This window comes from Scardinius erythrophthalmus (assembly GCF_964197995.2).
Source record: "Scardinius erythrophthalmus genome assembly, chromosome: 24".
Taxonomy (NCBI): domain Eukaryota; kingdom Metazoa; phylum Chordata; class Actinopteri; order Cypriniformes; family Leuciscidae; genus Scardinius; species Scardinius erythrophthalmus.
This window is the reverse complement of record NC_138244.1, coordinates 26,782,508-26,800,973: the sequence shown is the minus strand read 5'-3', so window position 1 is coordinate 26,800,973 and position 18,466 is coordinate 26,782,508. Positions and strand designations below refer to the sequence as shown.

Below are 18,466 nucleotides of genomic sequence, written 5' to 3'. Positions count from 1 at the left end.
AATCTATTAGTCATGTGCTTAAAGTTGTTGGCAGGAGACATTAGCACATGTTAGGACACATGCTTGGTATGGTTTGGTAACCATAATTCTATCAAATAAATTTGTGTTCAACAAAGAAATCCATCCATACATGTTTAGTCAGAACAACTTGAAACTGAGTATATACTGACAGAATTTTAAATTTTGGGTGAACTATCCCTGTAAAGAATAATGTTAACAAACCTTATTGTAGTGTTACCAGTTTCTTTTTGAATGAGAAGTACACGTTGCTCGTGTGTGTGTGTGTGTGTGTGTGTGTGTGTGTGTGTGTGTGTTGCAGCTTGATATACTAGCTTTTCTGATTATTCAGACCTGGAAGTTAATGTAATCAAATATCATACTGCGTAGGACCCGGATGTTTAATATTTGTTATTTTCAATGTTACACTAGAAATTCCCTCGTTCAGTTTAAACTGAAGTGGCTCTTAAAAGAGCCGTTGTGGGTTGAGGAAGACGCGGGTTTAAGCGCGCTCTCCGCGGATGCGGCGGGCCAGCTGAATATCTTTGGGCATGATGGTGACCCTCTTGGCGTGGATAGCGCACAGGTTGGTGTCCTCGAACAGACCGACCAAATAAGCCTCGCTGGACTCCTGCAGGGCCATGACAGCGGAGCTCTGGAAGCGCAGGTCCGTCTTGAAGTCCTGAGCGATTTCTCTCACCAGCCGCTGGAAGGGCAGTTTGCGGATCAGCAGCTCGGTGGACTTCTGATAGCGGCGGATCTCCCGCAGAGCCACGGTCCCGGGCCGGTAGCGATGAGGCTTCTTGACGCCGCCGGTGGCCGGAGCGCTCTTACGGGCGGCTTTAGTAGCGAGCTGCTTCCTCGGGGCTTTACCACCGGTGGATTTACGAGCGGTCTGCTTGGTTCTGGCCATTGCTGCAGTCTTTCTCTCTGTCCTGCTTGAGCTGGAAGGAAATGCTGCTCTACGTTAAACACCCGCTTTTAAAGCATCGAACCGCCACGAGCTCATAGTGACGCGATGATGCAGGCCTTGTGATTGGTAAGTTAATACGTGATTTCTGCGCATGAGTGCCAGCCAATGACTGTGCGTTTCCTCTTTTCAAACAAGCGGAGGGTTTCCCGCTCGAGATGCTTTCTATGTTCCGTTGCCTACTTTGCTCATAAAACAGTGTACATAAGATCCCTGGTCTTTATACTCACATTGTTGTATTTGTGTGTTCTGAAATACTCGCCTTAATTCCCAGTGGTTATGCAGATTTTGGATTAGAACACAGTCACATTACAGTCTGTGTAAAAGCACTGCAGCGAGACTTAATAGGGTTTCCATCCGCCCCATAAAACAGGGGAACGTTCCGTAAATCAGCATAAAGGGCAAAAGACCCAGAGTAATATTGATGACCAATGTGGAGCTGATATGCAAATGGATTTATTTATTTGAGATAATATATATATATATATATATGCAATAAACTATCAAGACTTTGTAGACAACTATATTTTAATATTAGGTGAGATATTGGGTAGCAAATACACGTCAGGGGATCATAATGCGCTTATAACAAGCATGCGCACAACTACGATTATACATGTAATCGTCGATGTAGAGAAATCATACATATTATAGATTTGATGGGTCATTTTCCCACTTCACCAAGTGAGTTCATGGTATTTGTAAATATAAACAAAGAAAAGCGCTCGTTGTCAGATAAAATGGGTGGCTCTTAAAAGAGCCGTTGTTTCAGTAACCCAGTCTTCAATCTGTTTATTTGGATTTGGCGGGTTTCTCGGTCTTCTTGGGCAACAGCACGGCCTGGATGTTGGGCAGCACGCCGCCCTGAGCGATGGTCACTCGGCCCAGGAGTTTGTTGAGCTCCTCGTCGTTGCGCACCGCCAGCTGCAGGTGACGGGGGATGATGCGGGTCTTCTTGTTGTCCCGAGCGGCGTTTCCAGCCAGCTCCAGGATCTCAGCGGTGAGGTACTCGAGCACCGCCGCCAGATAAACAGGGGCACCGGCACCGACGCGCTCGGCGTAGTTTCCTTTGCGCAGAAGCCTGTGAACACGGCCGACGGGGAACTGCAGTCCCGCCCTGGAGGAGCGAGTCTTAGCCTTGGCTCTGGCTTTACCGCCGGTTTTGCCTCTTCCGCTCATTATTATTTTTTCAGATCGATTACTCCAAACACCTCAGTCAGAAGTGATAGAATGATTCTAGCGTGTTTACTTTCCACACACTGCATATAAACGAAAGTGGCAGTCGCCCATTGGTTTAGAGTGTGTAAATATTCAAACCAATCACTGAACTTCCCTCCAAAGCCCAACCCCCTTTCCTGGCGGGGATTACTATGCACACACGTATTAAGTCCTTTAAGACTTAAGTCTTAATAAAACAGAAGAGATGAAACCATATAAATGTACGTTATATAAAATTTAAATAAGTACAAAAAAGGATATTGTATGCTGTTACTACTAAAGGTACTACACCTGTTTACACACTGTATATTCTGGGTACAATGACTGTCTGATACTGTACAGTATTATGTTCCTATTGTAATATTGGAGTTTTATAACTAATTGGTTGGGTGTGGGTTGTTTGTATTGTCACAATTATCCAGCATAGTGTCCTGTGCAGAGCCATAGAGAGAAGTATCTATGAATCAATATCTTTCTCTCTATGGCTCTGGTCCTGTGTATATTCTGCCTGTCTAAAACATATTTAGACTGATCACTGTCTGAAGCTTTTGCAATACAATAAAACACGTACATCTAAACAATGATTAAAATACACAATTTCACTCACAGAATGATTTTTTTTTTTTTTTTTAACTGGGGTGTTTTGAATTGTTTGTTTAGGTTGCGTGTGAAGAGGACAAAAGTCACATCTCATCTATTTTCTTTGAAAAGTAACAAATAATCGATATATGTTTTGCTCTAATTCAGAGTTAGTGGGTGGCTCTTAAAAGAGCCGTTGAGAAACAAACATTGGACTTTATTTCTTTTTGGGCGCTGCCTTTTTGGGCTTTGCCGCTTTAGGTTTAACAACCTTTGCCTTTTTAGGGCTCTTGGCTGCTTTCTTAGCGGCTGCTGGCTTCTTCGCCTTCTTGGGGCTCTTCGTCGCCTTCTTGGGGCTCTTTGTCACCTTCTTAGCGGCTTTGGCTGCGGGTTTCTTGGCCTTCTTAGGAGACTTCTTGGCGGCGGGCTTCTTAGCCGCTGCGCTCTTGGGCTTCTTGGCAGCAGCGGGTTTCTTGGCCGCGGACTTCTTCACTTTAGGAGCTGCCTTCTTCTTGGTCTCGGCTTGCTGCTTGTTGAGCTTGAATGAGCCCGAGGCGCCGGTCCCTTTGACCTGCACCAGGGTGCCTTTAGTCACCAGGCTCTTGATGGCGATCTTGACGCGGGAGTTGTTCTTCTCCACGTCGTAGCCGCTGGCAGCGAGCGCTTTCTTCAGCGCGGCGAGGGACACGCCGCTCCTCTCCTTGGATGCGGACACAGCTTTGACGATGAGCTCGCCGACGCCTGGACCTGCTTTCTTGGCCTTCGTAGCGGACTTCTTCTTGGGCGCTTTAGCCGGGGCGGCAGCAGCGGGTGCTGGGGCGGTTTCTGCCATTTCTGTCTGATCGGATCAACAGTCTTTCAAACGCTGTCTCTGTTTTCAGCAATGAATAGCGCGCTCGCGCGGCGCTGCGCTCTTAAACAGCACATGAGAACCTTATAGACTCAACCTGCCCGCTCGGCCTTCTGTGCGCGTCCACGAGCCCCTCACGCGTGTGTTTTCTTCTCTTACACTTGGTTCAAAACTGGAGTGGTAAAATAGTTTGGCGCAGTCAAAACAAAGTGAACACTAAGCAGAGGTTCTGAGCTTTCGTTGGAGACTAAAATACGCGACAGTAAATGTTTATGTTGCTTTCGTCAGATCAAATCCAAGGCGAGCATCAGACACGGGGGAAAGCCGCGTGTACATTTGACAGATCGTTTAAGTGGAAAGGTTAATAAAAGCCTGGACGCCTCATCTGTGTGTTCAGCAAACAGTCTGAAATAGACTTTACTGAAATCAGCATCAGTGAGAACCGTGAGGAGGCTTTCATACAGATGTTGATTTGGGCAGCTTGAAGCACGCGAACATCATCCGGAGGCTCCGAGTCTCTCTGTGACTCATGTCCGGCCAGCAGATGATCTGGCAGTAAAGTAATAACTGGTATTATTATTAATTAAAAATATATAGCATTTTCATAATCTGATGTACATAAATAAAATATCACATAACTAAAAATGTAAATCGTCATATTTGTCTTTCCTTATTCGTCCTTCATCTCAGTTTTCATCATGTGAATGAGGATCATGTAAAAGCTCATCTGAATGAGCTGCCCATTTAAGCAAGGCAGAGCAAGTGACTCAAAAAACAACTTATTTTTCCCCACTGTTTCATATTTGCCTTGTTCTAGCTTGTACTTTTCTGGACAATGTTTGAAACTTTGTGTTGGAAGCATTTCTTATATCATTGCCTCCTTAAGATGAACTGCTTGTTGTATTTCTCCATAAATCGCTTAGGATAAAATCATCTGCTAAATTAATAAATGATAAAGAGCAGGCCACTTATTGTAAGTTTGTTATATTTTGATTTAACCACTGTTGAATACCAATTCATAAAATAGTCATATCATTTGCACTATATGTTTGATATATTTGTACAGATGTTGAGGTTTTGGTCAGGCTATACTAGTTCAGCTCTAACCCAACTCCGGGTCAAGATAATGAAGGTGTTCAAAATTACACGGGTAGCTTACACTGGGATTATTACGAAGTTATGAGGACACTGGAGCTGAAGAGTGAAGTTTTAATGAATGTTTTAATGAAGTTAAAACATTTTGGGTCTCAGTTGTTTAGAAGTTTTCGCTTATTCCTAAAATGTGTTTATTGAAATTGAAAACATCAGGGAATATGAGGGTATTCTAATCCAAGACAATATTTTTCTGTTAGATTCTTTTTCAGGTAGACTCTCTGCAGCCTCGAAGCATCTGTCAGTCATCAGATGGAAACAGGCCTCAACCCCTGTGATGTGTGGCATCAGTGCGAGATCAATGATCAAGACACAGACAAGTGTAGTACCATCACATTCTCAACTTTATTAAGGAGGAAGGGTCATATTTATACAAGATAAAGCAGAATCATCCAGAATGCCCAGGCCATCCAATCATAATACTGAAAGATCAACCCCATACGGTATATTAATAAATATAATAACAAGTAAGAGAGAGTAAGAGAGGTCAGATATTCAAATGTGTGTGTGTCTTGACTCTATCGGCATAGTCCTTGTTTTGTCTAGGTGTGCCCATGATGTGCACATAACAAAACTGAAAGAAGGTGCACAAGTCTTACACAAGAAAAGAAGAAAATATTACAATTCTCTTGTGAAAAAGAAATGGGGCTCTCATGACGCACTGTAATTATATGAGAAACATAATTTCCCTAATGTTTCACTATATTAGCAAGGACATTTTGTGCCTCACGTGTAAAACCAAACATACCGCATCTTTTATTTAACCCTGAACCGAAACTGGGAAAACTTCTCTGCCTAAAATAACACTCTGTAGGCTACATTAATGTGCTTAAATATATTTAATTTTGAGCGTGCTTAAACTGCGTCTGCTTCAACCCACAACGGCTCTTTTAAGAGCTACTTTAACACTGAGTGAGGGGATTTCTAATGTAACGCTGAAAATAACGAATATAAAACACGGTCCTACGCAGCATGATATTTGATTTCATTAACTCCCATGTCAGAATAAACAGGAGATTTATCAAGCTGCAGCGCACACACACAGACACACACACAAATACGGCTCAGGAAGGAAGTGAAGGCAAGCCATAGCTCTTTATGGTTTAGAGATGGTCTTAGACTAAAAATACATGATCTGATTATTTATTGATATTCAATTTAAACAATGCAGTTAACTAATGAAACATAGCTTTTTTTCTCTCTTTTTTTATGATTTTTTTTTTTTTATTATTGTAGGCTATTATGAGATAACATTAACTTCATGTTAATTTTGTAACCAATACTTAAAGACAGTATGGATATTTGATGCCAAATTTGCTTAAAAACGTTTTTGATGCCAAAACTTTTTTTAATTTTAAATTCTAAATAAATTTTAAATTTCCAATATTCATTATTATTTACATTTACTCACCCTCAAGTAGTTTTGACTAAATCTGTATGATCTTCTTCATTACACACACACACACACACACACACACACACACACACACACACACACACTACATAGATTTTTGAAATAAAAATATTATCAAACCGTTTATGGTCCCATTGACTTTTTTCATACTATGGAACTATGGACCAGCAACTGTTTGGTTACCGACATTATTATAAATATCTTGTTTTGTGTTCAACAGAAGAAAGAAATTCATACATGTTTAGTCAGAACAACTTGAGGGTGAGTAAATGATGACATAATTAAAATGTTGGGTGAATATGAAGAAACATGAACTAACAATGGGCAATACTTATACAACATTTATTAATCTTAGTTAATCTCAACATTTACTAATACATTTTAAGATTAAAATGTTTATGTGTTAACATTAATACACTGAACTAACATGAAACATTTTCATTAACAAAGGCTAATAAAATATATTGTTCATTGTTAATTCATTTATTTTTAATGCATTAACTAATGTAAACAAATTAAACCTTATTGTAATGTTTCCAAGACATTTCAACAAACAATAATAGAACAAAAAATTAAGTCAGTTCTGGTAGGTCACGTTAGTCAAGCTCTCACCAGTGACTCTCAGCTGATCCACGTCTACCTATAGTAATACGACACCTATCACTGTATACGCTCCTTCAGCATTATCAGCAGCTATCGCGTTTCTCAGGAGCGAATTATTTCCTCCATCCCCGGCTCCTCATCTCGTCCAGTCTGTATGGCATTCTGATTCCCCCTGAATCAGAATAAATTCTCAGATCATGTTGTACTTTAAATTCTTGAATTAATGATATCTGCATTCATTCATGCTCTCTGCTCTTATCCATGCTAGGCTGTCCTGACAGAATTATACACAAGTTCAATTGTAATAGGAGAAGCAACCAAAACGAGGATTTTCAACTCCAACGTGAAGTCTGTTCTCCTATATGGGTCGGAGACATGGAGAATGACCAAGCGCACACTGCAGAAGATCCAGACTTTCACCAATGGATGCCTAAGGTGCATATTCAAGATCTGGTGGCCTGACCGTACCAACAATGAGGAGCTCTGGCAAAGAGCCAATCAAGAAAGCCATCACCCAGTAGATAGGGAGGAGAAAGTGGGGCTGGATTGGACACACATTACGCAAATCAATGAGTAATGTGACATGCCAGTCCCTCACTTGGAACCCTCAAGGAAGAAGAAAGAGAGGACAGCCCAAGAACAGCTGGAGGTGAGACACTGAGACAGAGCTGAAGAGGAGTGGTATCACCTGGACTCAAATAGAAAAGACAGACCAAGACCGTGCCCGCTGGAGAATTGTTGTCGATGGCCTCTGCTCCAGGAGGAGCGATGGGCCTAAGTAAATAAGTACAATTGCAATAGGCTATATAATAATAATAATAAGAAGAAGAAGAAGAATAAGAATAAGAATAAATAGGACATTTATCAACTTAACACTCTTGAAAAGAACAGTTTACTTTTCAGTCCCATTGTTTCATTGCATTCTTATAAAAAAAGACTCTATGTCTTCTCTAAATGAAAAGGAAATGTAAAGGGCTCTTTGAAATCTTTCAACTGTTCCGTGAGATTTCGGAGGGCCATTTCCCTGTTGTCCTCATCCATTTTGATGAAAATAAGCTCTTCCACGGGGCCCCTGAACACGGAAGTATCCTTTTCACGGCCAATTCCATGTGTCTGATTATTGGGAGTTCCTTCATTAGAAAATGGCAAATAAATAATATAAAAAACCTTGGCTGTAGTTTGCTGGCCATGTGTTTTGGACGTTTTCTGTCCTGTAACACATGGTGTGGTTGATTTAGGCTTTTGGTTGAGATGTAGTGTGAGCTGGAGGGAAATAAGGAGATAGGCTTTCAGAGAAAACTCCAAAGTAGTGCCCATCATTTCCTAATATTTGAAAAGTCATGCTTTAAGACGGAAATATATAAAGACAACATTAAATATCAACTGCAACAATAGCGTGAAATCCATGCAATTACTTGAGCTGAATTCAGTTTTAAGAATCAATTTTTTAAAGAATCAATCAATGTTTTAAGAGAATTTCAGAATTTAAGTCAAGTATATTTGTATAGCGCTTTTCACAATACAGATTGTATCAAAGCAGCTTCACAGTATTAAATTAAAATAATACAACAAAGTTTGTTTCTAGTGAAATTTATTGATTGATACAATTAAATTAAATATTTAGTCAGTTTCTTCATGTAATCACAGACTTGATGATGGTGAGATCAGATCATACCGGCTGTTTTACAAACATCTCACTGGATTATAGCAATTAATGGCAAAAGGAATGTTTGAAAGTGTAAACTGATATTTTCCACTGACACACGTAGCAAAAGATATAAATAACTGGCAAAATATGATTATGATATATCATAAAGTTTAAACGGTATCAAACCAAGTGTCCGAGGTCAATGCGGGTTATAAGCTATGTTCATATGACTTGGTTCAAATGTTCTGTGTTTCATTGGTGCTGGACATTCAGACTTTGCGGAAAGTAGTATATTATTCAGTAAAGTAAGCAATAAGCTGCTAATAACAATCGTCATTAATTCATCATCAATTCAACAATCGTCATTAAATCATTCACTTTGGTGAGTTTGTTGAAAATCACTTTTCATTATAAACCAGTTACTACTGTAAAATATATGATCTGTGTGAAATACATTTCACAATTTTTTATACGAAACAAAGGTCAGGGTTGGGATTAAATCACATGCCCTAGCTATAGTTTGAGGGAGGTGTGTGTCATGTGACACGGCGCTGCATGGTTTCTGTCAGGTCCTGTAAGCGAATGTATAAGGCTTCCTTGTAACACTCGGAGCATCTCTCTGTTGTCTTTCATTGATCGACGGAAAGTAGTCAAAGTGAAACATGTCTGGAAGAGGTAAAGGCGGTAAAGGACTCGGGAAAGGAGGCGCTAAGCGTCACCGCAAAGTTTTGCGCGATAACATCCAGGGAATCACCAAACCCGCCATTCGTCGTCTGGCTCGCCGCGGCGGCGTCAAGCGCATCTCCGGTCTGATCTACGAGGAGACCCGCGGAGTGTTGAAGGTGTTTCTGGAGAACGTGATCCGCGATGCCGTCACCTACACCGAGCACGCCAAGAGAAAGACCGTCACCGCCATGGATGTTGTGTACGCGCTGAAGAGACAGGGACGCACCCTGTACGGCTTTGGCGGATAAACGCCTGAAACCAGGAGAAACCACACAAACCCAACGGCTCTTTTAAGAGCCACACACCCTGACACACAAAGAAGCAATGTGTTGACCATGCCAACCATAGAATAAAGTATAAAATGTTTCGTTAACTGAATACAGGATGAATTCCACCAAACAACGCTTCACAGTAATAAATCGTGTCAACATGTTATTTATCAGATAACACCTAAGTTACAAATTAAAACATTTGTTTGTGTTGCACATGTTAATCATTTGAACGAGTTTTATTTTACGAAATTAACAAAAAAGCGATTAGATCAAAATAATACTACAGTTAGCAGAAGAGAGGATGTATAAAATGTTACACAAATTGTCAAATGAGCTTATATTTGCTTTTTTTCTGTCATTTAAACATCTCAACAACAGTTTCATAAGTAGGCCTACACCGTTTTTTTTTTTCTTTTTTACTCACTCAGTGGATCTATAAGGGGTTTTAAAATTACTCGATGATGCACAGTATTAGAACCGCTTATTTTCTCAAAAATATTGAATAAAAGACCGGGAAACGAAACAAAGGAAACTTGGGTAGTGGTGGGCGGGACTATTATTCTTCCTCCTGTGATTGGCCCTCGTGATGCTTGAAGTTGTCCAATGAAGTACGAGTTTATGGGTTTGGCCTATGAAAACAGACAATCAGAGAATTCCCGTATCGCTTTGAAAATTAGCATAGGGCAGTGAATAAATACCTCTGTGTCACACAAGAGGGAACATTACTTTGTCAGTCTCTTGATCTCGCATCATCATGCCTGAACCAGCAAAGTCCGCGCCTAAGAAGGGCTCAAAGAAGGCCGTCACCAAGACCGCCGGTAAGGGTGGAAAGAAGCGCAGAAAGTCCAGGAAGGAGAGCTATGCTATCTATGTGTACAAAGTCCTGAAGCAGGTTCACCCTGACACCGGCATCTCCTCCAAGGCGATGGGCATCATGAACTCTTTCGTCAACGACATCTTCGAGCGCATCGCCGGTGAGTCGTCTCGCCTCGCGCACTACAACAAGCGCTCCACCATCACTTCTAGAGAGATCCAGACCGCCGTGCGTCTGCTGCTGCCCGGAGAGCTGGCCAAACACGCCGTGTCCGAGGGCACAAAGGCCGTCACCAAATACACCAGCTCAAAGTGAGGCGTGCCTGACTTCAACTACCCCAAAGGCTCTTTTAAGAGCCACCCATCTTCTCAGATAAAGAGCTTTTAATCTAACGTATCTACAGCCTTGATTCTATGAGAATTTTGATGAAAACATTAATATAAACGCTGACAACACTATGGTTTCAAGTTTTTGAAGAGATTTAGGCTTGAATACGTTTCATACCCTATTCAATCTCATTCAATATGTTACTAGTTTAAAAATCTGAAAATAAGGTTGTCTTTTTCTTCCTTGCTACTTGTGTAAATTGATTAACTTACAGCATTTCCTAGCTTATGTAAATCTCATTAAACACTGAACCACCAACTTGCTTACATTTGAAACTCACTCCAACAACAGGCATTCCTGCATTATACCAATAAAATATATACATATATATATACTAATGAAAGTAAGCAATCACTATGTTTATTCTATTTTTAACAAGAGTTCTAAAATAACTGAGGGGAAAAAAAATCCTAAAACCAGATGGGTTTACAGAAGTACAGACAAAATTACCATGATGTGCTGACACTTTTTAAAGATGGTGGTATTTTATACCCTTTTTTTAAAAAAAAGTTTTTTTTTTTTTTTTACTGTTTTTTAAAGATTTTACTATTTAAAACTCAATTCATGAACTTTTGTTTTATTGTTCTAACTTCATCAGCCGTGTGTGCAGATAAAAGTTCAATGCAAAAACTTTATTTACATGGATTTTACTATTTATGTGTGAGTAAAATTATCCCTTTATAAACTTCTGCCAACTTTTCTTCCAATTTTCAAAAACATTATGGTCTTTTAGAGAGTTTATTTCCAGAAAATGACACGTGCATGGACATATTTTTTATTTTTTATAATTTTTGTTCATTAATGGAAACTAAAATCAGTTTGCATCACGAATATTGAGATACTTTATTTTTTTTGAGATATACTTGAGAAATAACTTGAGATGCAACACTGAACGATAATCAGATTTATATAAAGTAATTGTTTCTATATGAGCAATGGCTGTGCTAATGCCAGTGACAATATCTTATTGGTCATTAAATTTACATGCTATAAATAAGTTATATAGTATGAGCTCTAGCTGTTCATTTGAACTAAAATAGATTAGAGGGCCACCACTCCCTTTATAAGTGAGTTATGTTGAAACTAGTTAAACAACAATTGAATATTTATAAGTAATCAACATCAATTTATTTGTGTTTATGCTTCAAATTAAGTTAATCTAATTCAATGTTGTTTGTAAGTAGAAGATAATTTAATTAGAAGTTGTGACAACAGTTTTGTTTATGCAAACTCGGTATAATTTGTTACAAAATACAATACAATATTCATTAACACAAATAACTAAGATGTGTAATAAAATACACTGCAAATATTATGGTAATAATCAATTACTTCTGATTCTTATATCTTTTTTGATACAAAGGATTGCTCTATAAGTTATAGTCATTGCTTAATATGTAAATTCTGAGCTGTTGTGCATAATCATGACCATGAAGAAATGAGAAGCCAGAGGAAGTGGAGTAGAGGCAATGTTTATTCATTGGAACAAAATAAAGAAAAACATCTACGTCTTTATGCATAGACTCTGTTTGCACACGTTACTTGCTCACTCACTCATTCTTAATGGAAAGCCGTAACAATCTGAGTTCCTCTTTCAAGCACTTAACGTAAGTTATTTGTTTTCCAGTGTATTGATTGACAGCTCTCCTGTCCTCATGTTGAGAGAAATCATGAGTATAAGTGCTGAGGTGTTGTGTGTGCTGTGAACAGGATGCTTACTGTAGTTGTATGTGCAGGCGTTTACTCATCTCACAAAAACCCATTCCGTATATTATCCCTTATGTACTGTTGTGGGTCAATTTGACTCGTTTTGATTTGTGTGTAGTCGGAAATATCAGTATGTTGTTGTTGTTTTTGTGTGTGTGTGTGTGTGTGTGTGTGTGTGTGTGTGTGTGTGTGTGTGTGTGTGTGTGTGTGTGTGTGTGTGTGTGTGTGTGTGTGTGTGTGTGTGTGTGTGTGTGTGTGTGTGTGTGTGTGTGACTTTTTCTCATTTAGGGTTTGACACAAAAAAAATATTATTATGTTCTATTAAATTATAACTATGCAACGTCTACTACAGTATCACATCAGGCAGTGCATTGTAGTCTCCTTGAGGATAAATTTGATTCATTCATTACTATAGGAAAGGAAGAATTTTCTAAATTCGTTAAATCATCTAAATAGACAATATGTATGTTAGCCCCTGACTAATCGATTGAAAGAGATGCTCCCAGAGGTCATAGATCCTCTTCTTAATATCATTATTCCAGTCAGGATTTAGACTGTACCATAGTACTGAGACTGCTCTTATCGCATTTGATACTATTGACCACAAAATTCTTTTAAATAGACTCGAAAATTATGTTGGCATTAGTGGAATTGCACTAGCATGGTTTACATACTTATCTGACCGTTATCAGTTTGTAGCAATAAATGTCTTATCGATCACAAGTTCAGTATGGAGTACCACAAGGCTCAGTACTAGGGCCGTTAGGCTGCATAAATTAGGTCAGCCGGAACCAGGAACACTTTCTATAACACCCGATGTACTCGTTACATCATAAGAAGAATGGCATCTACGCTAATGTTAGTCTTTCTGCCTATTCCGAGGTTTACTGTAATCAGCCGGATCCAGGCCGTATCCAGATCAGATGGAGGACCTGCGCTTAGACACGACCACAACGCATGATGTAGTCAGCCATCTCCATCCCGGTGTGATGATTCTGATCTTAAACCAGATGGAACTGGATAATATTCTGATTGTTCCAAACCAATCTGACTTCTGACCTATAATGCTGCCTGACTCATAATCATACACTGTTCGTTCGTTGGCCAGAGGAGAACTGGCCCCCGACTGAGCCTGGGTTCTCCCAAGTTTTTTTTTCTCCATTCTGTCACCTGATGGAGTTTTGGTTCCTTGCCCCTGTGGCCTGTTTCACCTTTTTTTTTTCCACCTTTGTTGCCATTGGCTTTTGGCTTGCTTAGTTGGGGACATTAAATGTAACATTTAAATATGATCTGCCTGCATTAACACCATTATATGAGAACTGAACTGAGCTGGACGATGTCATCACGGTTTTCTCCTAAATTAACTCAATTTATAAACTTTTATACAACAAAATGAAACATCACTGAACTTAATATTACCCCAGAACAAATTGTATGCAGGCCAATACTTAATTATATTACCTTTGTTGTACTGAAAATTATATAATTTAATAAAACAAGCAACATGTAATTAGTTTTGTCTTATGACATAGCTATGAATACACTCTAGATAAATCCAGTGAAAACATTTAAATTTTCAGTCAAGCAATGAATTAATGCATTAATTAAATAATTATATTTTATTTACTGACAACAATAAGAAACATGAATAAATTAGTAAAAGAACAAATAAAAGTAACCATCAATAAACAAATGCATATACAAGTCAACAACATACAAAACTTTATTCAAACTACAAGCATGTATTTACAGGTGGTGAACGTACTCGGTTACTTTCGTAACCTCGGTTCTCTCTAGAAGAGGGAACGAGTACTGCGTTTTGTAAAAACGCTACGGGAAAAGTTATCCTTAATTTTCATATATGTAAAGTGCGTTGCAGCAGTACACAGCTATGGCGAGACGGCTTGCTCGCTCATTGGCTGCTCTGCGGCAACTGCATAAGCCTATCGAGCGAGGCCTAACGTGACGTCAGGCCAATGAGGGCGCTTCGCGCCCTCCTCGCCACTTCCCGCCGAAACGGGTGTGGCTAACCTCTATAAAAGGCGCTCGAAAAGGCTGATTCACTTGATTTTGATCGCCGAAGCGAACCAGAGTGAACCGCGCGCACGGCAGAGAACGCAGTACTCGTTCCCTCTTCTAGAGAGAACCGAGGTTACGAAAGTAACCGAGTACGTTCTCTTACGAGAGTCCTCTCGTACTGCGTTTTGTAAAAACGCTACGGGAACCCCTTGTAAAACGCTGTGCGTGCTGGGATAAAACACCGATCACCGGAAACCAATTCAGGCGTACAGTGCATAATCACCAGATAGACTCACACAGAGTCAGGGAATAAGGGAGGTAAACCTTAGTTTCCCATACTGTAGCATCCGCAGGCATAATATGACCTCACAGAGAGAGTCTAGAGACAAGAGGGGATTCCCTCCGCCCTTATATAGCCATGTCCGCAGACGAGAATATGACATCACATAGACAGGGTAGGGAGCCTGAACTAATGTGGGAAATGTGGGTCTTACACAGTTCTGCCCAAAAACAGTCGGTAGCGCGATGCGCCTGCGATTTCAGAGATCTAGCTAGACAGCTGAATCGACTACACCGACAAAAGCTTAGCCTGTAAGGCGGGAACCTCTAGGTTATAAAACCTGATAAATGTAGACGGTGAGGCCCAGCCTGCCGCCGTACATATATCCTGCAGGGGAAATCCCGCTAGACCAAGCCCACGAGGAGGCAACGCCTCTCGTGGAGTGCGCTCTAACTCCCAACGGGCACTGGATGCCCTTGACAGTATAAGTCAGCGCTATGGCGTCAACTATCCATCTGGATAGACTCTGTTTCGAAACAGCCATTCCCTTGGAACGTCCATTGAACGAGACAAAGAGCTGCTCTGTCTGTCTGAAGACAGCAGAGCGGGACATATAAGCTCTTAGAGACCTAACAGGGCAAAGAAAACTTGAGTCCCCTTCCTCACATGATCCCGGTAGGGCAGACAGGGAAATAACCTGAGCCCGAAACGGCGTGTTGAGGGATTTTGGCACATATCCATGCTTAGGTTTGAGTATGACTTTAGAGTCATTAGGGCCAAACTCTAAGCACGCTGGGCTCACGGAGAGCGCGTGCAGATTGCCTATGCGCTTCACTGAAGCGAGAGCCATCAAAAACACTGTTTTGAAAGACAACTGTTTGAGGCTAATAGACTGGATAGGCTCGAAAGGGGCACCTTTCATGGCCGCCAAAACCGTAGAAAGATCCCACATAGGGACTGAAGGAGGTCTGGGTGGATTCAGCCTCCTAGCTCCCCTGAGGAAGCGGATGACTAAATCGTTCCTTCCTAGTGACTGACCCAGCGTTGATCCAGAGAACGCTGAAATAGCCGCCACATAAACTTTGAGCATGGAAGGGGATCTGCCCTTATCCAACAGCTCCTGAAGGAAGGAGAGAACCTCCGTTACCTCACAATTGAGGGGTGATAGGTTCCGAGCTGTACACCAGCCGGAGAAAACCGACCACTTTGAAGCATAAAGCCGCCGAGTCGACGGTGCTCTAGCCTGAGTGATGGTATTTATCACTCCCTCTGCGAGACCAACGGATATCCGTTGAGTGCCCACACATGAAGGGACCACAGCTCCGGGTGTGGGTGCCAAATCGAGCCCCCGGCCTGTGAGAGGAGATCCCTCCTCAACGGCACTGGCCATGGAGCGATGTCTGCTAACTGCATCAGGACTGGGAACCATGCTTGGTTCTTCCAGAACGGTGCTACAAGCAGCACTGGGCATTTTGTTTCCCTGACCCGCTCTAACACCTGTGGCAGGAGGGAGACGGGGGGAAAGGCGTATAGCGGGCAGCGCGGCCACTTCTGAGACAGCGCGCTGTCGCTCTTGGAAAAGAACGCGGGGCAATGAGCGTTTTCGTGGGACGCGAATAGGTCCACCTCCGCTCTGCCGAATCTCTCCCACAACAGCCGGACTGTTTGTGGGTGTAGAGACCATTCGCCCTGGGGAATGTTGTTCCTGGACAGTTTGTCTGGGCCCACATTCTGAAGCCCAGGTACGTGCACCGCTCTCAGCGAGCGTAAGTTGTGCTGAGCCCATATTAGGAGGCGTTTCGCCAACCTGTACAGGGATATGGATTTCAGACCGCCCTGGCGATTTATGTAGGACACCACTGCCATGTTGTCCGAACGGACTATGACGTGTTGGTCCTTGATATGGGGACAAAAGCGCGTCAACGCGTTGTGCACTGCCAGCATTTCTAGGCAGTTGATGTGTTGGAGCTTTTCCCGTTCCGACCACAGGCCGAAGAACGGTCTGCCCTCGAGCAGCGCTCCCCATCCCGAGGTGGATGCGTCTGTCGACACCATCCTCACTCCCGAGGAAGTCCCCAGGCTTACACTTGATCGGTACCAGTCGTCCGCCAGCCAGGGTATCAGGGCTGTCACACAGTTCTGATTGACCTTGAGGCGTAATCGACCCGACACCCACGCTCCGCGCGGTACTCGCGCTTTCAACCAGAACTTTGTGGGCGCATGCGGAGCAAGCCCAGCTGGAGAACTGGTGATGCTGATGCCATGAGACCTAGCATCCTTTGAAACTTCCTGAGCGGGGTGGACGCGCCGCAGCGGAAAGATCTCGCCGCGCGCTGAATGTGCAACACGCGCTGTGGTGACGCGCTGTGCCCTAGACTGTGAGTCCAGAACGATACCCAGAAACAAAATCGTTTGACTGGGGTTCAGTGAACTCTTTGTCCAGTTGACCGTGATACCAAGATTCTCGAGGTGATCGAGTAAAATGGTTCTGTGCTCCACAAGCTGTGATCGTGATTGAGCTAGGATCAGCCAGTCGTCCAAATAGTTCAGCACTCGCATGCCTCTGAGTCTGAGAGGAGCGCTGCGTCCATGCATTTCGTAAATGTACGAGGTGCCAGGGACAAGCCGAATGGCAGGACTGTATACTGGTATGTCTGACCCTCGAAGGCGAATCTCAAGTATCGCCTGTGATGTGACGCTATCTGTATTTGAAAATACGCGTCCTTCAGATCTATCGACATGAACCAGTCTTCTCGGCGAACATGCGCGAGGATTTTGCTGGTTGTGAGCATTCTGAAACTGCGTTTCACTAATACTCTGTTCAGCCATCTTAGATCCAGTATGGGTCTGATACCGCCGTCCTTTTTGGGGACTAGAAAGTATCTGCTGTATAGCCCCCCTTCGCTGGAGCGGGTTCCGGGACCCGCTGCGAGCGGCGCTTCTTACGGCGCGGCATCACGGCGGTGAATGCAGCTTCGAGAAGGATGCCAGGCGAGTCCTCAGAGTCACCATCGGCAAAAGCTCGCAGTGAGGGCAGCCGCCGTCAGCGAGCGCGAGCGCTGCATGGTCCTCACCCAGGCAGGAGACACAGATGACGTGACTGTCTCCCTCGGTGAGTGGGGCTCGGCACGAGCCGCAGGAAGGCATCTTTACAAAGACGCAGCTCTTTTAGGGGTGAGTGTTGCAGCGAACACACACACACAGAAAACAGAGCAATATGCAATAAAGGATATGGGCGTCGGAAAGCGCAGCAGGTACGGCTTTAGAAGGCGGCGTTGGCCAGCGGCTTCGAGGGCTCGTCCCGCTGAAGTGCTTGCTTCAAACGACGCTTGCTTCCGTGATCCAGCGATGCGTGAGCTTCGCTGAAGAGATTAAAATCAAGTGAATCAGCCTTTTCGAGCGCCTTTTATAGAGGTTAGCCACGCCTGTTTCGGCGGGAATTGGCGAGGAGGGCGCGAAGCGCCCTCATTGGCCTGACGTCACGTTAGGCCTCGCTCGATAGACTTATGCAGTTGCCGCAGAGCAGCCAATGAGCGAGCAAGCCGTCTCGCCATAGCTGTGTACTGCTGCAACGCGCTTTACATATATGAAAATTAAGGATAATTTTTTGCTTCAGTATTTCGTGAAAAGAGACTTTTCCCGTAGCGTTTTTACAAAACGCAGTACGAGAGGACTCTCGTAAGAGAACCCCACATCCTACTGCCATCTCAACACAGCGGTTTCCATTCTGCGGCTTTATTCTGATGAATCAGCTGACCACCAGAGGTGAGCCGTGCCTTCGTGCCGGAGGTTGTTGCATGCTCTCCACCAGATAAGCACACGCGTTCATC

General features: G+C 42.6%; 5 protein-coding genes across 5 annotated transcripts; 2 read left to right on the top strand and 3 right to left on the bottom strand.

Moving 5' to 3' along the window:
* Positions 1-499: 499 nt before the first annotated feature.
* Positions 500-910, bottom strand: LOC308684705 (histone H3.2-like; the record flags this gene model as incomplete). Its single annotated transcript, XM_081355959.1, has 1 exon — positions 500-910. One exon carries the CDS (start codon positions 908-910, stop codon positions 500-502), a length of 411 nt encoding a protein of 136 aa, XP_081212085.1.
* A 632-nt stretch (positions 911-1,542) lies between these two features.
* LOC308684675 (histone H2A-like) lies at positions 1,543-2,146 on the bottom strand (the record flags this gene model as incomplete). The annotated part of the gene is made up of 1 exon (XM_081355922.1): positions 1,543-2,146. The coding sequence occupies one exon, from the start codon at positions 2,144-2,146 to the stop codon at positions 1,760-1,762; it is 387 nt and encodes a 128-aa protein (XP_081212048.1). The 3' UTR covers positions 1,543-1,759.
* Positions 2,147-2,981: 835 nt separating this feature from the next.
* On the bottom strand, positions 2,982-3,596 carry LOC308684744 (histone H1-like; the record flags this gene model as incomplete). The annotated part of the gene is made up of 1 exon (XM_081356012.1): positions 2,982-3,596. One exon carries the CDS (start codon positions 3,594-3,596, stop codon positions 2,982-2,984), a length of 615 nt encoding a protein of 204 aa, XP_081212138.1.
* Positions 3,597-9,093: 5,497 nt separating this feature from the next.
* LOC308684820 (histone H4) lies at positions 9,094-9,423 on the top strand (the record flags this gene model as incomplete). Its single annotated transcript, XM_081356134.1, has 1 exon — positions 9,094-9,423. The coding sequence occupies one exon, from the start codon at positions 9,094-9,096 to the stop codon at positions 9,403-9,405; it is 312 nt and encodes a 103-aa protein (XP_081212260.1). The 3' UTR covers positions 9,406-9,423.
* A 743-nt stretch (positions 9,424-10,166) lies between these two features.
* LOC308684819 (histone H2B) lies at positions 10,167-10,627 on the top strand. The gene has a single exon (XM_081356133.1). It carries the CDS (start codon positions 10,184-10,186, stop codon positions 10,556-10,558), a length of 375 nt encoding a protein of 124 aa, XP_081212259.1. The 5' UTR covers positions 10,167-10,183; the 3' UTR covers positions 10,559-10,627.
* Positions 10,628-18,466: the final 7,839 nt, after the last annotated feature.